General features: G+C 42.3%; 1 protein-coding gene across 3 annotated transcripts in view; it reads left to right on the top strand.

The window, feature by feature from the left end:
- The window catches only part of INPP5D (inositol polyphosphate-5-phosphatase D), a 53,450-nt gene extending 46,396 nt beyond the window's left edge, over nt 1-7,054 (top strand). Inside the window, exons 23-28 of one of the 3 annotated variants that reach the window (XM_062582352.1) lie at nt 61-210; nt 1,652-1,745; nt 1,993-2,100; nt 2,759-3,028; nt 4,653-5,226; nt 6,031-7,054. In XM_062582352.1, the coding sequence (XP_062438336.1) occupies nt 61-210; nt 1,652-1,745; nt 1,993-2,100; nt 2,759-3,028; nt 4,653-5,226; nt 6,031-6,033 (1,199 nt within the window). In that variant the 3' untranslated portion in view covers nt 6,034-7,054. Of the gene's footprint in view, nt 1-60; nt 211-1,651; nt 1,746-1,992; nt 2,101-2,755; nt 3,029-4,652; nt 5,227-6,030 lie in introns of all 3 variants that reach the window. The other 2 variants (XM_062582351.1, XM_062582354.1) reach the window with 2 other exon arrangements.
- The last annotated feature ends 6,089 nt before the right edge of the window (nt 7,055-13,143 follow it).

Raw genomic sequence — 13,143 nt, 5'->3', positions numbered from 1 at the left:
CAGGAGAAATGGACTTCAGTGCTTTGTTTCTCAGTTCCAGACTTATTCCTTGTCTTCTAGGTGAAGGCTGCATTGCGCTGCGAATAGAAGCAACAGAATCCTTAGTTCCTATCCACACTATTTTGACACATCATGGTGAGAAAACTGGGGTCTTCCAAGGTGAAATCAAGTTACAGACATCACAAGGAAAGCAGAGAGAGAAACTGTATGGTAAGAAACTGGATCATCCCTGTAATGGTCACTCCAGAGTGTTTCCTTCTTGATAAAGGCATCGTGATTGTCAATGAATTGAAATTTACCCTCGCAGTGCTTTTGGTTCCAAATAGTCAAGAGCTTTTGATGCTGACTACAAAGATGTAAATACCGCTCATTCATTCTCAGGAGTATACCTGTGTTTTTTCAGAAAGGCACAGCAATTACATTTTTCTTTTTCACCATTCAAGTAAATCCAACAGACTGAGAGAGCCCCCTGTCTGTCACTGATACTGATTTTGTTGAACTGTGATATCTTATTTCCACTTGTAGTGGCTGTATGGCAGCGTTCCAAAGCGTTCCGGGCACCTGGGGAACTTCTGCAAAGAGTGTGCAAGGCTCTTAAGCAGCATTTGCTCAGCCAACAGATCCTAAGCCTTGCGTATTATCATCTTACTGCCTTCAGAATGCAAAAGTTAATGTTTGTTTCCTTAGAAATGAGAAATTGTTTTTTGACTGTCAGCTCGATACTAGCTGTGCCGAGTGACCAGCTATTGTAATTGCCAAAGACAGAATAGGAAGGCATTCAATCCATTTGTATCAAGACAGCAGAAATGCTTTCTGTTGCTTCCAGTTCAGGAGAACACCATGTGTGCCTCACATAGTATTTTCTTGATACCACATATGTTTCAAAACCATAATATAAAGCTAGACACAGCTGATCATTTATTTCTAAATGTCCATTTGATGGTGGGTTGCTGAAGCCAGTGTCTCAAGAAAAGAAGTCCTACTAGGGTTTTATCTTTGAATAATTTTTGCTTCTCTAGAATTTTATTCTCTGAAAGCAATTATTAAGAATTGTTTAATTCTAAGTAGTTGCTGTTCTTGAGAAAATACTTTACTAAACATTTTTACTTGAACTATTTTTCATCAAACACTTAGAATAATAACACCATTTAAAGTGGTTGAGTCACTATGAAGGTGGATTAACCTAACACCTTCTATTTCACAACTAGGATGAACTAAGAGTGTATTACTGCCAGTTACCACAGGTCAGCTAACAGGACTCATTAATGTTTGAATGAAATTGCTTTGGATCGTGTAGCCTTACATTTTATGAATGTGCTTAATTTTACCTGAGTAGCTTCATTACATTCACAAGTAGTATGCCTGATGGTACAATGACCTGTATGTAACTGGTTTGGAGATCATGGCATTTGTTTGTGAGTATTTCAGGGCAGACTTTGTCTTTCCTATGTCAACAAAGCATGATATATACCCATCAGCAGTTGAAAATATAATACCAACAACACTGTTTAAAACCTCATGGTCTGTAGCTCACTAACATTCTGATAGACAAAGAGAGATGTCTTAATACAACTAGTAATATGGAAAACTTAGGGAACCAGAATCTGAAGCCACCAGAGCACTCTTTTCTGTGCCTTTGCTTTTCCTCCAGACTTTGTCAAGATTGAACGTGATGAAATTGCTGGGCAGAAACCAAAGAACATCAGTAATTTAGAACCTAACAAAGACTGGGATCAGAGTAACAGGTAAAGGGCAAGCGGGTGAGTCAGTTACAGTAAAGCAGTTGGCTCAAGGAGTGCAAAGCTGGGCTTGCTGTGGGGGCGGTATTAATAGGCATGGTGAGCACTGGGAAGCTGCCTTTGTGGCCCTTTGGTCAGGTCTGCTCAATGCTTTTGGGTCCAAAGCTTCAAAAGATGAGAGTGCATTACTCAGATTGGGTCTCTGCACCCTACTTGCACCTCGTCTTAAAAAGGACCCTTTTATTTCCAACAGAAAATCAAAACCTACTCATCTAATGGCCAAAGAGGCAGCAGCCATTGCTCGCTATTGGGGGAGTGCTTCCTCTTCTCCAGACACCCCAGGAAAGGATGACATGTTACGGTAATCTTGCTACTTTTCCTCTGCCAGCTTAGAGTGGGGAGCAGTGCTCAAATTGCCTGCCATTTCCTTTCCAAGAGTCACAGGACTCTTCTGGGTCTTTTCACTTCACTTTCAGTGTTTCACAGGGCACATTTCTTTCCAGGCAGCTTCTTGCCTTCTGTCTGCTAATCTACATGGATGCATCTCAGAAGGCCAAATGTCTTTCCTTGTTCCAGTAGCATATTCCTATCCTGCACAATGCTACCCAGCACCATAATCTGCCTCTTGCTTGGAGCCATCCTGCTGTAGCTGCCTGCTGAACAGCTGAGGACAGAAACCAGTAAAAGGGTTGTTAGGTCCTATACATGACTACAGAAATTGAGTGCTAATATTCTCTTCAGCCTGCAAATGCAAGTGTCTGCCACAGACACAGGAACTATTTGGGGTTGGAGGAGGTGGGCTTGACCTAGCTGCTTCCTCTGCAGTGACCCAGGGGAGGGAGGCACTAACAGGACTCCCACTTACTCTCTTATTCTAAAGCAACAGTGACAAAAAACGCAGTAGGTAGTATTGAATCAAAGCACTGAGTAGGCACTGACTCCCTTGTAGCTGGGAGAGAGACAGAAGAAAAATGTATTTCTGCATGTATCTTCCTAACAATATTTCTTCTCTTTAGCAGCTCCACTCCCACAGACATCAGCAACCCCAGCTACATAGGAATGGTTGCTTTCTCTCAGCAACCCTCTGTAATCAGCCAGCTTAAGCAGATACCTTCACCAGACCAGCCACCTTCTCTCTGGATCTACGAGCAGCAGCCCAAAGAGAACACCTCCGTAATGGGACAGAGAGAGTCATCCTCCACATCACCCTCTTTGTCGCCTCTGTCTCCAAAAACATCCCTCCAGCCTCCAGTAAACCGAAGCATTTGTATTAGGAGTCAAGAACATCTGTGAGTCTTTGCCTTTTGCACTGGGGCTATTCCTCTTCTCTCTCGCCGTTCTGCACAGTCACTGTTTCATTATCTGTATGCAGATTTCAAGGTACAGCTTGTTGTTTCGGCCTTTTACCTCTGGTATCAGGAGAAGATAAGTGAAGGTCATGAGCAGACATCATGTGCTTAAAGGAAACTAGTGTAGTACCTCCTCAATCTTTTGTGAAAAAAAAAACACAAAAACTATATGGGTGTGTAATTTTCTAACAACCGGATTCTAGAGAAAAAAAAAAAAAAAAAAGAATGCAACAGAGCTGCCTGTGGTAACACAGAAGAACAGAAGAACAGGGAAGAGTATGACATAGCCCTTCCCACTGGGTGGGAAGGAGAGCTCCTTCACATGTCACATGTAGAGTACTTAAACTGAATTTCTACTATGCTACTATAATAAGGTCCAGCTTGCTATAGAAATTAGTATCTGTGTGCCACAAGTCTCGATGCAAAATTTTAGTTCAGCCGTATATTGAAATATATCCCTTACCTACCAAGGATAATAAAGGGATGAGGATACTCCGTTCTTGTGCTTGAGTGCAATGAGCACCCTCATTCCAGACCTCTTACTCATACTGATAACTGCTTGTCTGAGTCTGGGCTAAAGTTCACTGATAAATTTATACTCTGTAAGCCAGAATTTGCAGAAGTCATAGCTACAAGCACGGCCTCAACCTGGTCGGCACCTGACAGCGCTTCTTTATCATGCTCTCAGCAATCTGGTCCTTCATGTAGAGACCTCCGGTAGATCACTTGAAGCAAGGAGTCCAGCTCATTTGGAAACACCCAAGAATATGTGCCACTCATCCCTATTCAGCTCCATTCAGTGATACTGCGGCTGATTGTTCAAGTGTTTTGGCTGTTCCCCAGGTGAAAGCCTTGCCAGTTCAGGTCCACTCGTACTAGAACCACCAAACCTCCCTCGTCCCTTAGCACAGCTGTACTCTCATTCAGCTCTGAGCCTTCTATTACTATTAATTCAACGAGCTCAGCTCTGTACACACAGTGTTTCGCTTACCCCACAGTAAATAGCTATTATTTATATACTGTGCATTTAGGTGCATCAAGGAATTTTACTCCTTTTCTAGGAATGCTCTGTGGCATTGGTAGCAAGGGGAGATTGAGCTACTTGTAAAATGATATAGGGTGATGTGAGCTCTTCTGTTAACTGTCCGGACAGCCATCTCAATCCTCTCCGTCATATCTAAAGATTCTTATGAATATTTAAATTCAGATTTGTACATGTAACAGAGCCATCACAGCACTTGGCACGGTTTGGCTCAGTAACTGATACCTGCTTAAAGAGAAGCCAGGTGTCACGCTGACTCCCTGCTGTTGTCCAGCAGGGAGTTTTTACAGCACTAAGTCTATCTGCTCTTAGCTATCATATGAATAAAGATTAAACAAAGCAAAAAAGAACCCTACACAATTCTCTTCTCTTTCCCCAGGTTCAGTGGCTACCCTGTTACCCCTTTGCATACTCAATTTAATTTTACCATCCTCATTTCCTATTCATTTTCCCTTTAAATCAGTAAGTGCCTCTTGCCTGCTCTTTACAAGTCTTCTTTTTATACTGCTTTGATGACTGTAGGCCACCTGAACTGGGGAAAAACACAGCAGAGCCTTTGCTGCAGGAGGAGGGACAGCAAAAGCCAGAGATGTTTGAGAACCCGCTATATGGCTCCATGGGCTCTAAGGGGAAGGCAGCATTGAAGAAAGAGCAGGACTACCCCAAGGCCTCACGAAAAGAGCAGCCACCCCTGCATGATCAGAGCATTCATCTCACAAAACTACAAGAGTCGGAGAGCAAGACCTGCAGCAAACAGCCGTCGACAGCTTTCCTCGTGCCCACACAGCGATTCCGCTCCTATACCTGCTCCAGCCAAACAGAAGAAAAAAATGCAAGTGAAAAGACTCAAGGCAAACCAAAGGTGACTACATCGCTGGAAAACTCAGCGCCACTCAAAAAACTCATCAAGCCACCCCGGTCTGAAGTCAGCTCAAGCGTCCAGGGTCAGCTCAACAAGCCACCCCTTCCCTCGAAGAGCCGGGCGGTACTGGACATGCAGAACTCCAAGGGCAGAGACTATCGGGACAGTTCAGAGCTCCCTCACTCCGGGAAGCATCGGATAGAAGAGGGGCCAGTTGGCAGGACAACCACACCGGTGTGTTTCTCCTGGGAATCAGAGGAGTAAGGGCAGGGGGGGTTTTATTAGACTGTGATTTCACGGTAGAAAATACTTAAGAGTAGTACTGACTTCATCACCCTGCCTCTGCTGTGTATTTCCCAAACAGGCTCAGAGCACTGTCCCACAAACGTGCCAGGGCTGCAGAGCGCAGGAGGCAAGGGAATGTCTTAAAGCAGTATTGCTGAAGAACACGTCCCGTTGTGAAACCATGGCCTTGGCCATGGCCTTAGTTTTGCACGAAGCTTTAATTTCTTCTGGACTGTTTTAAGTTTGGTGGCCAGAGGAGGAATGCATAGACTCAGCTACTTCGTTGCTGATTTGACTCATACTGCGTTATTTCTGAGAATGTCAAAACTTGGCTTGGCACAGAACAAAACTATGCTATAGGCTGATAGATTTGCTTTGCCATAATTAATAAAAAGATAATTAAAAGCAGTTAGCTATGGAAAGCACTTATGAAATGAAAACAGTGTTGTTCAAAAACACTGCTGTTGAAGCAGTAAATGCTGTGCCACTCGACAGCATTCATTTCAGTGATTTCATGAAACTCTCACCACTGGTTTATGGTTTTATTATTTTATTATTTAAAATGAAAAGGAAATATCTACTTTCCTGGGCTGCTTTTTTTCCACCAAGTCAGAAGGAGTAGGGGAGGGTTTAATATGTGAGTTAGGGGCAAAAAGAGAGTCCACAGGAACAAGCTGTAGTGGTTTTTTTCTTCTCCAGAAAAATGTACAGAAGTGGCAGTAGACAAGGTGATGTCTTCTCTTTTCTCTACAGTGAAAACAACGTGGCTGATATCACCCTAGGAGAAATCCTGATGGGAAGAAAGATGGAGATTACTGCTACGTTCACATTGATATCCTCTGGTCTGGTGCTGAAAAGACCGGGAACTTTTATTTTGAGAGTGTATCTCTCTCTTTATGATTGTGAAAATGCTCTAGCTGAGAAACTTACCCCGTGTTGCTCAGACCAAGAGGAGCCTGGACCACAGTAACAAATACAAGTTAGCCTTTTGTAGTGTCACTTTGGTACTTCTGTTAAGAGGCAGATGGTTAAATATACACATTAGTAAATGCTTTGAAGAGGAAGGTACGGTATAAGGACTAGGAGATGGAAGAGGTGTATTTAAAGAGTGCCCTTTATACAAAAGCAGAATTTTTATTTTGAGTTACGGAATTCCTCTTAAAGAATGATGAACATGTAAAAGAAAGCATCTTGAAAGCGGTACAGCTCCAAAAGCATGTCACATCCATGCAGCAGGGAGTTAGGGGAGGGAGGGAATCAAGTCTGAAGAGCAGATACTGATGAATGTAACACACTGTCGAAGGAGCCAGTTTTGCCTCGTGTGGGCTCCCAGGCTGCGTACGTGGATTCATGCTGAGTGTGAGGGCTGGCCCTTGGCACTGTAGCCCTTTTTTCCTGGCAGGTAGTGCTTTTTTTACCCCTAATAAACAAAGTAAAATGGTAGAACTACATGCAGAAATGGGAGAGAACTGGCCAGGTTCATATGCAGCCTAGGAGTAGAGCTGCCTGAAGGGACAGCAGTCGCTCCAGCCTCTCTTATGGCAAGGACTCTGCTTTTGAAGGACACTGGCTGGCTGGTTTTGTAGCATTCCTAATAGATTAATGCTGACTTTACTGTACACTTTTGTTCATTGACTGAGAATGAATAATGTTAACATACTTGTTATTTCTATTATATTCATGTTAAGTATTAATGCAGTGGTTACAATGAGGCTATGCCTGTTTGTGACTTGATCCTTGCTATTGTTTCCATGATGATTACTTAAAAATAATAAAATAGCCACCTTTCTAATCATTCCTTATTGAAAATTCAGAACTACCTGGCACGTGATTCAGCTTTAGTCCGGTATTACGCCAGGTCACCTAGAGACAGAAGTCCCTGCCCAGAAGAAATGCTGAAGGCACGGAGGAGTGTAGGGAAGCTGTGACAATGCCACTGCACTGCTGTGACTGAGGATGCGTGCGTCTGTGTGCACACACCCTCTCTGGATACAACCGCTTTAGAAACTGTAGCACCTGCTAGCAGGTATCGTTACCCATCGTGCGCGTGTGGAAAATGGACAGTAGCTTTCCTGGTGCAGAAGAGGCTGAGCACAGGCTTCTGAGAACGGGTGGGAGAGGACGATCTGTACATACAAACCATTGCGGAGAGAGGTTTTTCTACCGTAGAGATGGGCATTTCAAGGCACCACTACTGAAACACCTCGCTCTGTAATGTACAAGTCAGCAAGATAGTCCATGAGCTTACAATCTTCTTGCTCTATTCAACAGAATCCTCCCTGTGTAATCCTAATAATTCAATAGCTGTGGTACTTCCCTGGCCCTAGGGAGGGTTTCGCTTTCCCATTTCAGATTCCAGAAGAACTGGTACGGCCATTGAGTAACCTTCCTGGGACAGGTGAATTTTCTCACTAGTGTGGAAAGCTAAATCGGTTCCTACAGAATTCTGTATGTGTGCGTGTATCTTTGGAGACGAAAACACACAACAGATTTTCTGCAAAAAGTTTTTAACCTCTCAATAATTAGACAGGCTAAGCTTCTCTGTGATGCTGCTGTTTTCCCACTGGCTTCTAAGCTGTGAAAAAGAAAGTATATTGCCCAAAGTTTGTAAAGTAACAGCTTTACATGAAGCAAAGATAGCTGCTTCTTGCAAAAATATTCTCATAATTGGGAATATGGTATAAATTTGGCCCAGATTTACAGATGAGCAGAACATGAGAACAGTGGACTTCTTAACAGTCTGATGGAAATGTATAATACTTGATTTGGCCTGTCCTTTAGAAAGGTATATTGCCAGAGAAGAGATGGTCTTTGCCAAGGTTGCAGAAGAAAAAATGTTTTACTCTTCAGAGGCTCAGGAGTTGGATAAGGATTATCACTTGCAGCACCAAACAGAGTCTGAGCCATGTCTCCATGACAGGAATGATGGTGAATGCCACCTGACCTCTTGCAGGTGGTCAGAAAGGAAAATGGTCAGAAGAAGACTCTGAAAGAGCTTTCTCAGGGCTCTGTAGAAGAGAGACTTCAAAGGTGAGTAGCTTAGACATAAAGTGGTAGAAATGGGCTGGTGCAAAAACATAATGAGAGTGCATAATACTTTTCTTTATAGTAGAACTAGCTGTATCTAGAGGTGACAGAGTTGATATACCAACTGTGGGAGCTTTCCAGATGTGAATATTAGCAAATTAGAGGTTAACAAACAGGTTGTGTGCTTATGGGATTGTTTGTTTGTTCATTTTTGTGAGTGTTCATAGAGATGATGCAGGACACAAACTGATGGGGACCAAATACAAGCTGCTGCTTTCTCAGACAGCCCTGGGCCCAAGACTTTCTGTTCCCAAACCAGGCGCATTGCTTTTGCTACATTTTTTCTGCAATCTGTGTTACTGTCCAATTAAGTTAGTACAGATAGTGCAAGTGGAAGTTATGAAGTGAAGGGTGTGAATTGTCCAAAAATTGACTGACTTCTCCCAGATGCAGGTCCTAACCTCAGCCTTCTTGATTCCTTTATTTTAAGGTCTTAAAATAGCTGCAGTCTTAGTGAACTTATTTCCATGGAGACCTAGCTATCAAAAATGCTTCAAGTATCTAGCTACAGTATGTAATGTTGCAGAACACGGTGACTTTTTAAAAGCCAGGCTCCTGCCTGAGCCTGACGCATCTGACGCAAGCTTACTTGTCCTGTCAACAGTAAAACCATCATAGGGAGCTGTTAGGAGTTTTTCTAAAATGTTACAGCAGTCTATAGATTTCCTTCGTAGTAAAGGTAGGGTCTTACAGAAAATGGCTCAAGGAAGAGTGAAAACAATAAAAAAGAAAGAAAGAAGAGTTGATCACTACCAAAAAAGCAAGAGGAAAATTTTAACGTTGTTAGAAGTCATGTTGCTTAGGCCTCTAGTCTGCGGGGACCAAGCACTCTCTTTAAATCTACCAGTGATTTTCTATATTGCTCAAAGCTAATTATTTAGTTGCTATCCTCCTTTTTGTTTTTAGAATGAAAGACTTGCTAAAATTTTTACCTCTCTCTGTTTTCCTTGTAATTTTCCTGTTCAATTAGTCCATATTATGAGCGGAGGAATGTATTGTCCAAAAATGCATTGATTTCCCCCAGGTACAACTCCTAATTTTTGTAACTTTCTGAAGGCTCAGGTGTTGTTTACAATGAAACTATGGATGTCAGGAATAGCTGATTAGCCAAGATAACCCAAGGCAATTCGCAGATATTCCCTCCTAACTCAGGGCTCCAGGTGGCAACCATCATTGTGGGTGGCCATAAGTGGCTGGAAGAGGTTGGAAATGCACAGTATCCAAATGCGTATTTTCTGTTTTCTTAACCTCTACCAGAGAAATGCACACTTTCCACTGCAGGATACTTGCTAAAGGGTCTCCATCCCTACCAAGATTCACTATATCCCGTAGTCATAACATAAAGGACAGGTGCAGCAGGAGAACGTGGATTGTGTAGTAGGAAAGTTGAGCGGAAGGTGAAGGCTTCTCTTGAACTGTGATGGCAATCAGCAGTCTGGTGCCATAACACGTGCCAGTTGCATCTGCACGATGCTGGTTTTGTTGAGGGTGAAGTATTTAATGAGGGAGTCTGTGACTTTCCCTGTTTTTTGTGCACAGCCTATGAAGAGCAGCTGGAGGAGCGTCTTGTTACAGCAGCTGCTCACATCGGCCACCACAAAGGAGGTGCAGTCACCTGTGCCTTCCTGCGAGTGCTTATGGAAGGGACTTATTACGCAAATAGTCATTTTAACATGCCAAATTTCCCTACTGTAGAAAAGGTGTTAGCTGCAGAGGTACAAGATGTTCTTTCTATATATATAAGCAAACATTATTATTCAGATGAATATGAAAAAGATCTCCTTATTACTTCTACTGTGTGCACGTGAAGTTGTTTCAGATGTGACTCTTAATAAGAAACATTTTAGGATCGCATTTGTGTTAAGACTTCTGACATCTTTCAAAGATTCCTCCACAGTTGAATCCCAGGATGACAGAAGAAAGATTTTTTAAAATCTACTTTAATTTGCTTTATTTTTTACGCTGCATGATAAAACAAAAATGATGACTTCTGAGTACCAAGTATCTGTGAACTTTTGTTCTTGGCTTGTTACCATTATTCTGTTGTATTTTTATTTGCAGATCATCTCTGTATTAGCTCCCAAGGCAGCTAAGCAAAAGGTGCGCATTAGACATGCTGAGGTTAATTCACCATTGCAGAACAACCTGCTGGTTCACAGTGTGATCTGTATGAGTCCACTCACAATTGCAACCATGGGTAGGGGGAGTTGTCACAATTCTGCTTAATCTGATTTCAGCTACTAGCGATGAATAAAATAAAGTTTTGCCCAAAGAGATTCAGTTGCTGCAAGCATATGTGCAAGGGCTTCAACATATCCTTTTTGGTGAAAACTAATCAACGCTCTTCTGTAGCATTCAGAGAACTGTAATCAAAGCTGTAGCCTCAAAAATTCAATATTGCAGGAGACATCATGAAGACTAGACATGAACATTTGCTGTGATTTGAGGGGCTCAACTAAACGATCTCCAGAAGTCACTTCCAGCCTCAACGGTTCTGTGATTCTCTATCTTCTGTGATACTTAAATGAAAGCAAGGAGATTTTATGTTGTTGATGGTAATCTGCTGCACATTTAGCTTATTATTACCACTTAATTAGATTTTTTCAAGGTTTGAACTCATCACATGCAGAGTTGGTTACTATCTTGCATTATAAAGCATTAGCCTCTATCATAACTCGTTGAAATGAAGATGGAAGACCACAGTGTTGGGCTCTGAAGGAACAGATGAATGGGAATGGATGTAGGAGACAGGGTCCAGAAACAAGCAGAAAGGTTGCAGAAAAACAAGTAGAGAAGCTGTAGAATGAGACATAATGAAACAGGAGGGAGGTGGGTAGAAGCAGTCCCCGATAGACACAGGGTGACACAGGGAAGAGAAGAAGAAAAAAATATCAAAGAAAATGGAAAAGAAACAAGAGACCTTTGCAACAAAAAGGATAGTCAGCTTTGAAATAATGGCTGCTCAGTACTTTACAGCAGTTTGCATCTTTATAGTTATAGCTTGTAAATACAAAGAAAATAACCACATGTGGGAAATACTCACTCTTTTTGACTGTAAATACAAAGATCCAGAACAAAGCCTAATTTGAAAGAGGACCTTGAAAAGTGATATAACCTATTCATCACACCAGCAAAGGGTAAACTCAAATTCTTTGCAGAAGAATGCTCTTGCTCACTGGTGGTATATACCTCCAGTGCCGGAGTTTCTCATCAACCTCAAGCTGCCTGTTCTACAGGTTCACTTGCCTTGGCAGCTTTTCCTAATGTCTAATAATGCATTTTTTGCTGAATTATAAACCCTTTTAGTCTTGTCCCGCATGAAGAAAAATCTCAGGTTATTGTCTTCCTTTTCTGACAGAATATATTTGCAAACCCCACTCATGCTTCGCCTCAGCCTTCTCTTCTTTACAGCAAACAATGCTAACTGTTTAAAGCTTCCCTTGAGGGCCATTTTTTTCCTATATATTTAGTCATTCCCACTAATCCACTGTCAACACTGTTTAGCTTTCCTACATCTTTCCTGAATAGTCTTCCTACATCCTACTTCCTTGTAGTCCTCCTCCATCTTTCCTACATCTTTGTCCACCTATAGCAGGACACGTCTCCAGCAGAAGCCTTGCCATTGCTGACTATATGTCTCTGCTGACTACGGCGTCTCTCTAACGTTAAATGAGGTCTGCCTTTTTCACGATAGTCCATGGTAGATGCTCAGTCATTCCCGCCTGAGAAGCAGCTTGCGCCCATCACTGTTGAACACCAGCATCCCATTTGTCGAGAGCATTTTGAACTAGAAGCCTGCATCTCAACATACCTTGCAGTCTTCAGTTTGCAACATCTGCAAAGTTATTAGGCACGCTTGCTATTCTGCCTCCTAGTCCAGTAATGAAACTACTGAGCAGGACTAGCGGAAGGAATAGGACTTACTTGCAGCACAGAGAGGCGTTTGTGATATTCTTCAGCGCACAGGTTCAGAACTTTCCTATCACTGTTTTAAGTGCTTATCTCCTCCATCAAACAGCTGGGATGATCTTTTCTAGCACATGAGCCTGCTGTGGGTGCGCGAGTGAAGCCTGCTGCCGGGGTAGGAGTCAGAAGCACTGCGGGATCGCACAAAATGCGCAATTGCCTGCTAGGAAGGCTGTGCTTGCACAAAGGCAGGCGCGAAGAAACAGAGCAAAATCCTTTCAAACACCGACTGCAGCATCTGCCTCTCTTTTCAAGTGCCACTTGCTGGCTGACCTAACACAGTGCTAGACTGCATTTAGATATTGCTTCTTCTCCATCTCCTTGTAATAATTAAATATAGCAACTGTTGTAACCTGGGGGTAAGATTATACCTTTAGAAGGACGCTGCGCCCCAAAGAGGTATAATCTGTTTCTTAACCTCACAGAATACAGGTAGGGTCTATAGACTGAAACATCTAGATCTATAGAGTGAAACATCTTTTAAACTAGTGCAGCATACCTTTCTTGAAGGTATAGTTTTGTTTTTACTTTTCACCACAGAATGAGTTTGCTGAAAATTATAAGATTTGTTAATTGTCTTAAATTTTTATTCCTGAATTAGGCTGTTGAAGAAATTGGTGGATCTGAATGATTATGGTAGCAGAAAAGCCCTTGAAATGGAGAAAGAAGCCACCTTCAGTGTGCATGGGTATTTTATTGTGTAACCCATGTTGATACAAAGGGAAAGCAAGACTATGATGACATGGAGCAGGCATGTATAATTGGAAAGGCTGCCAGGAGCTTAAGCTGCATTTAAAAAGAAAGACGAACTTT

Source organism: Rhea pennata, chromosome 9 (assembly GCF_028389875.1).
Source record: "Rhea pennata isolate bPtePen1 chromosome 9, bPtePen1.pri, whole genome shotgun sequence".
Classification (NCBI taxonomy): domain Eukaryota; kingdom Metazoa; phylum Chordata; class Aves; order Rheiformes; family Rheidae; genus Rhea; species Rhea pennata.
The sequence above is the reverse complement of the archived record's forward strand: the minus strand, read 5'-3'. Positions and strand labels throughout refer to the sequence as shown.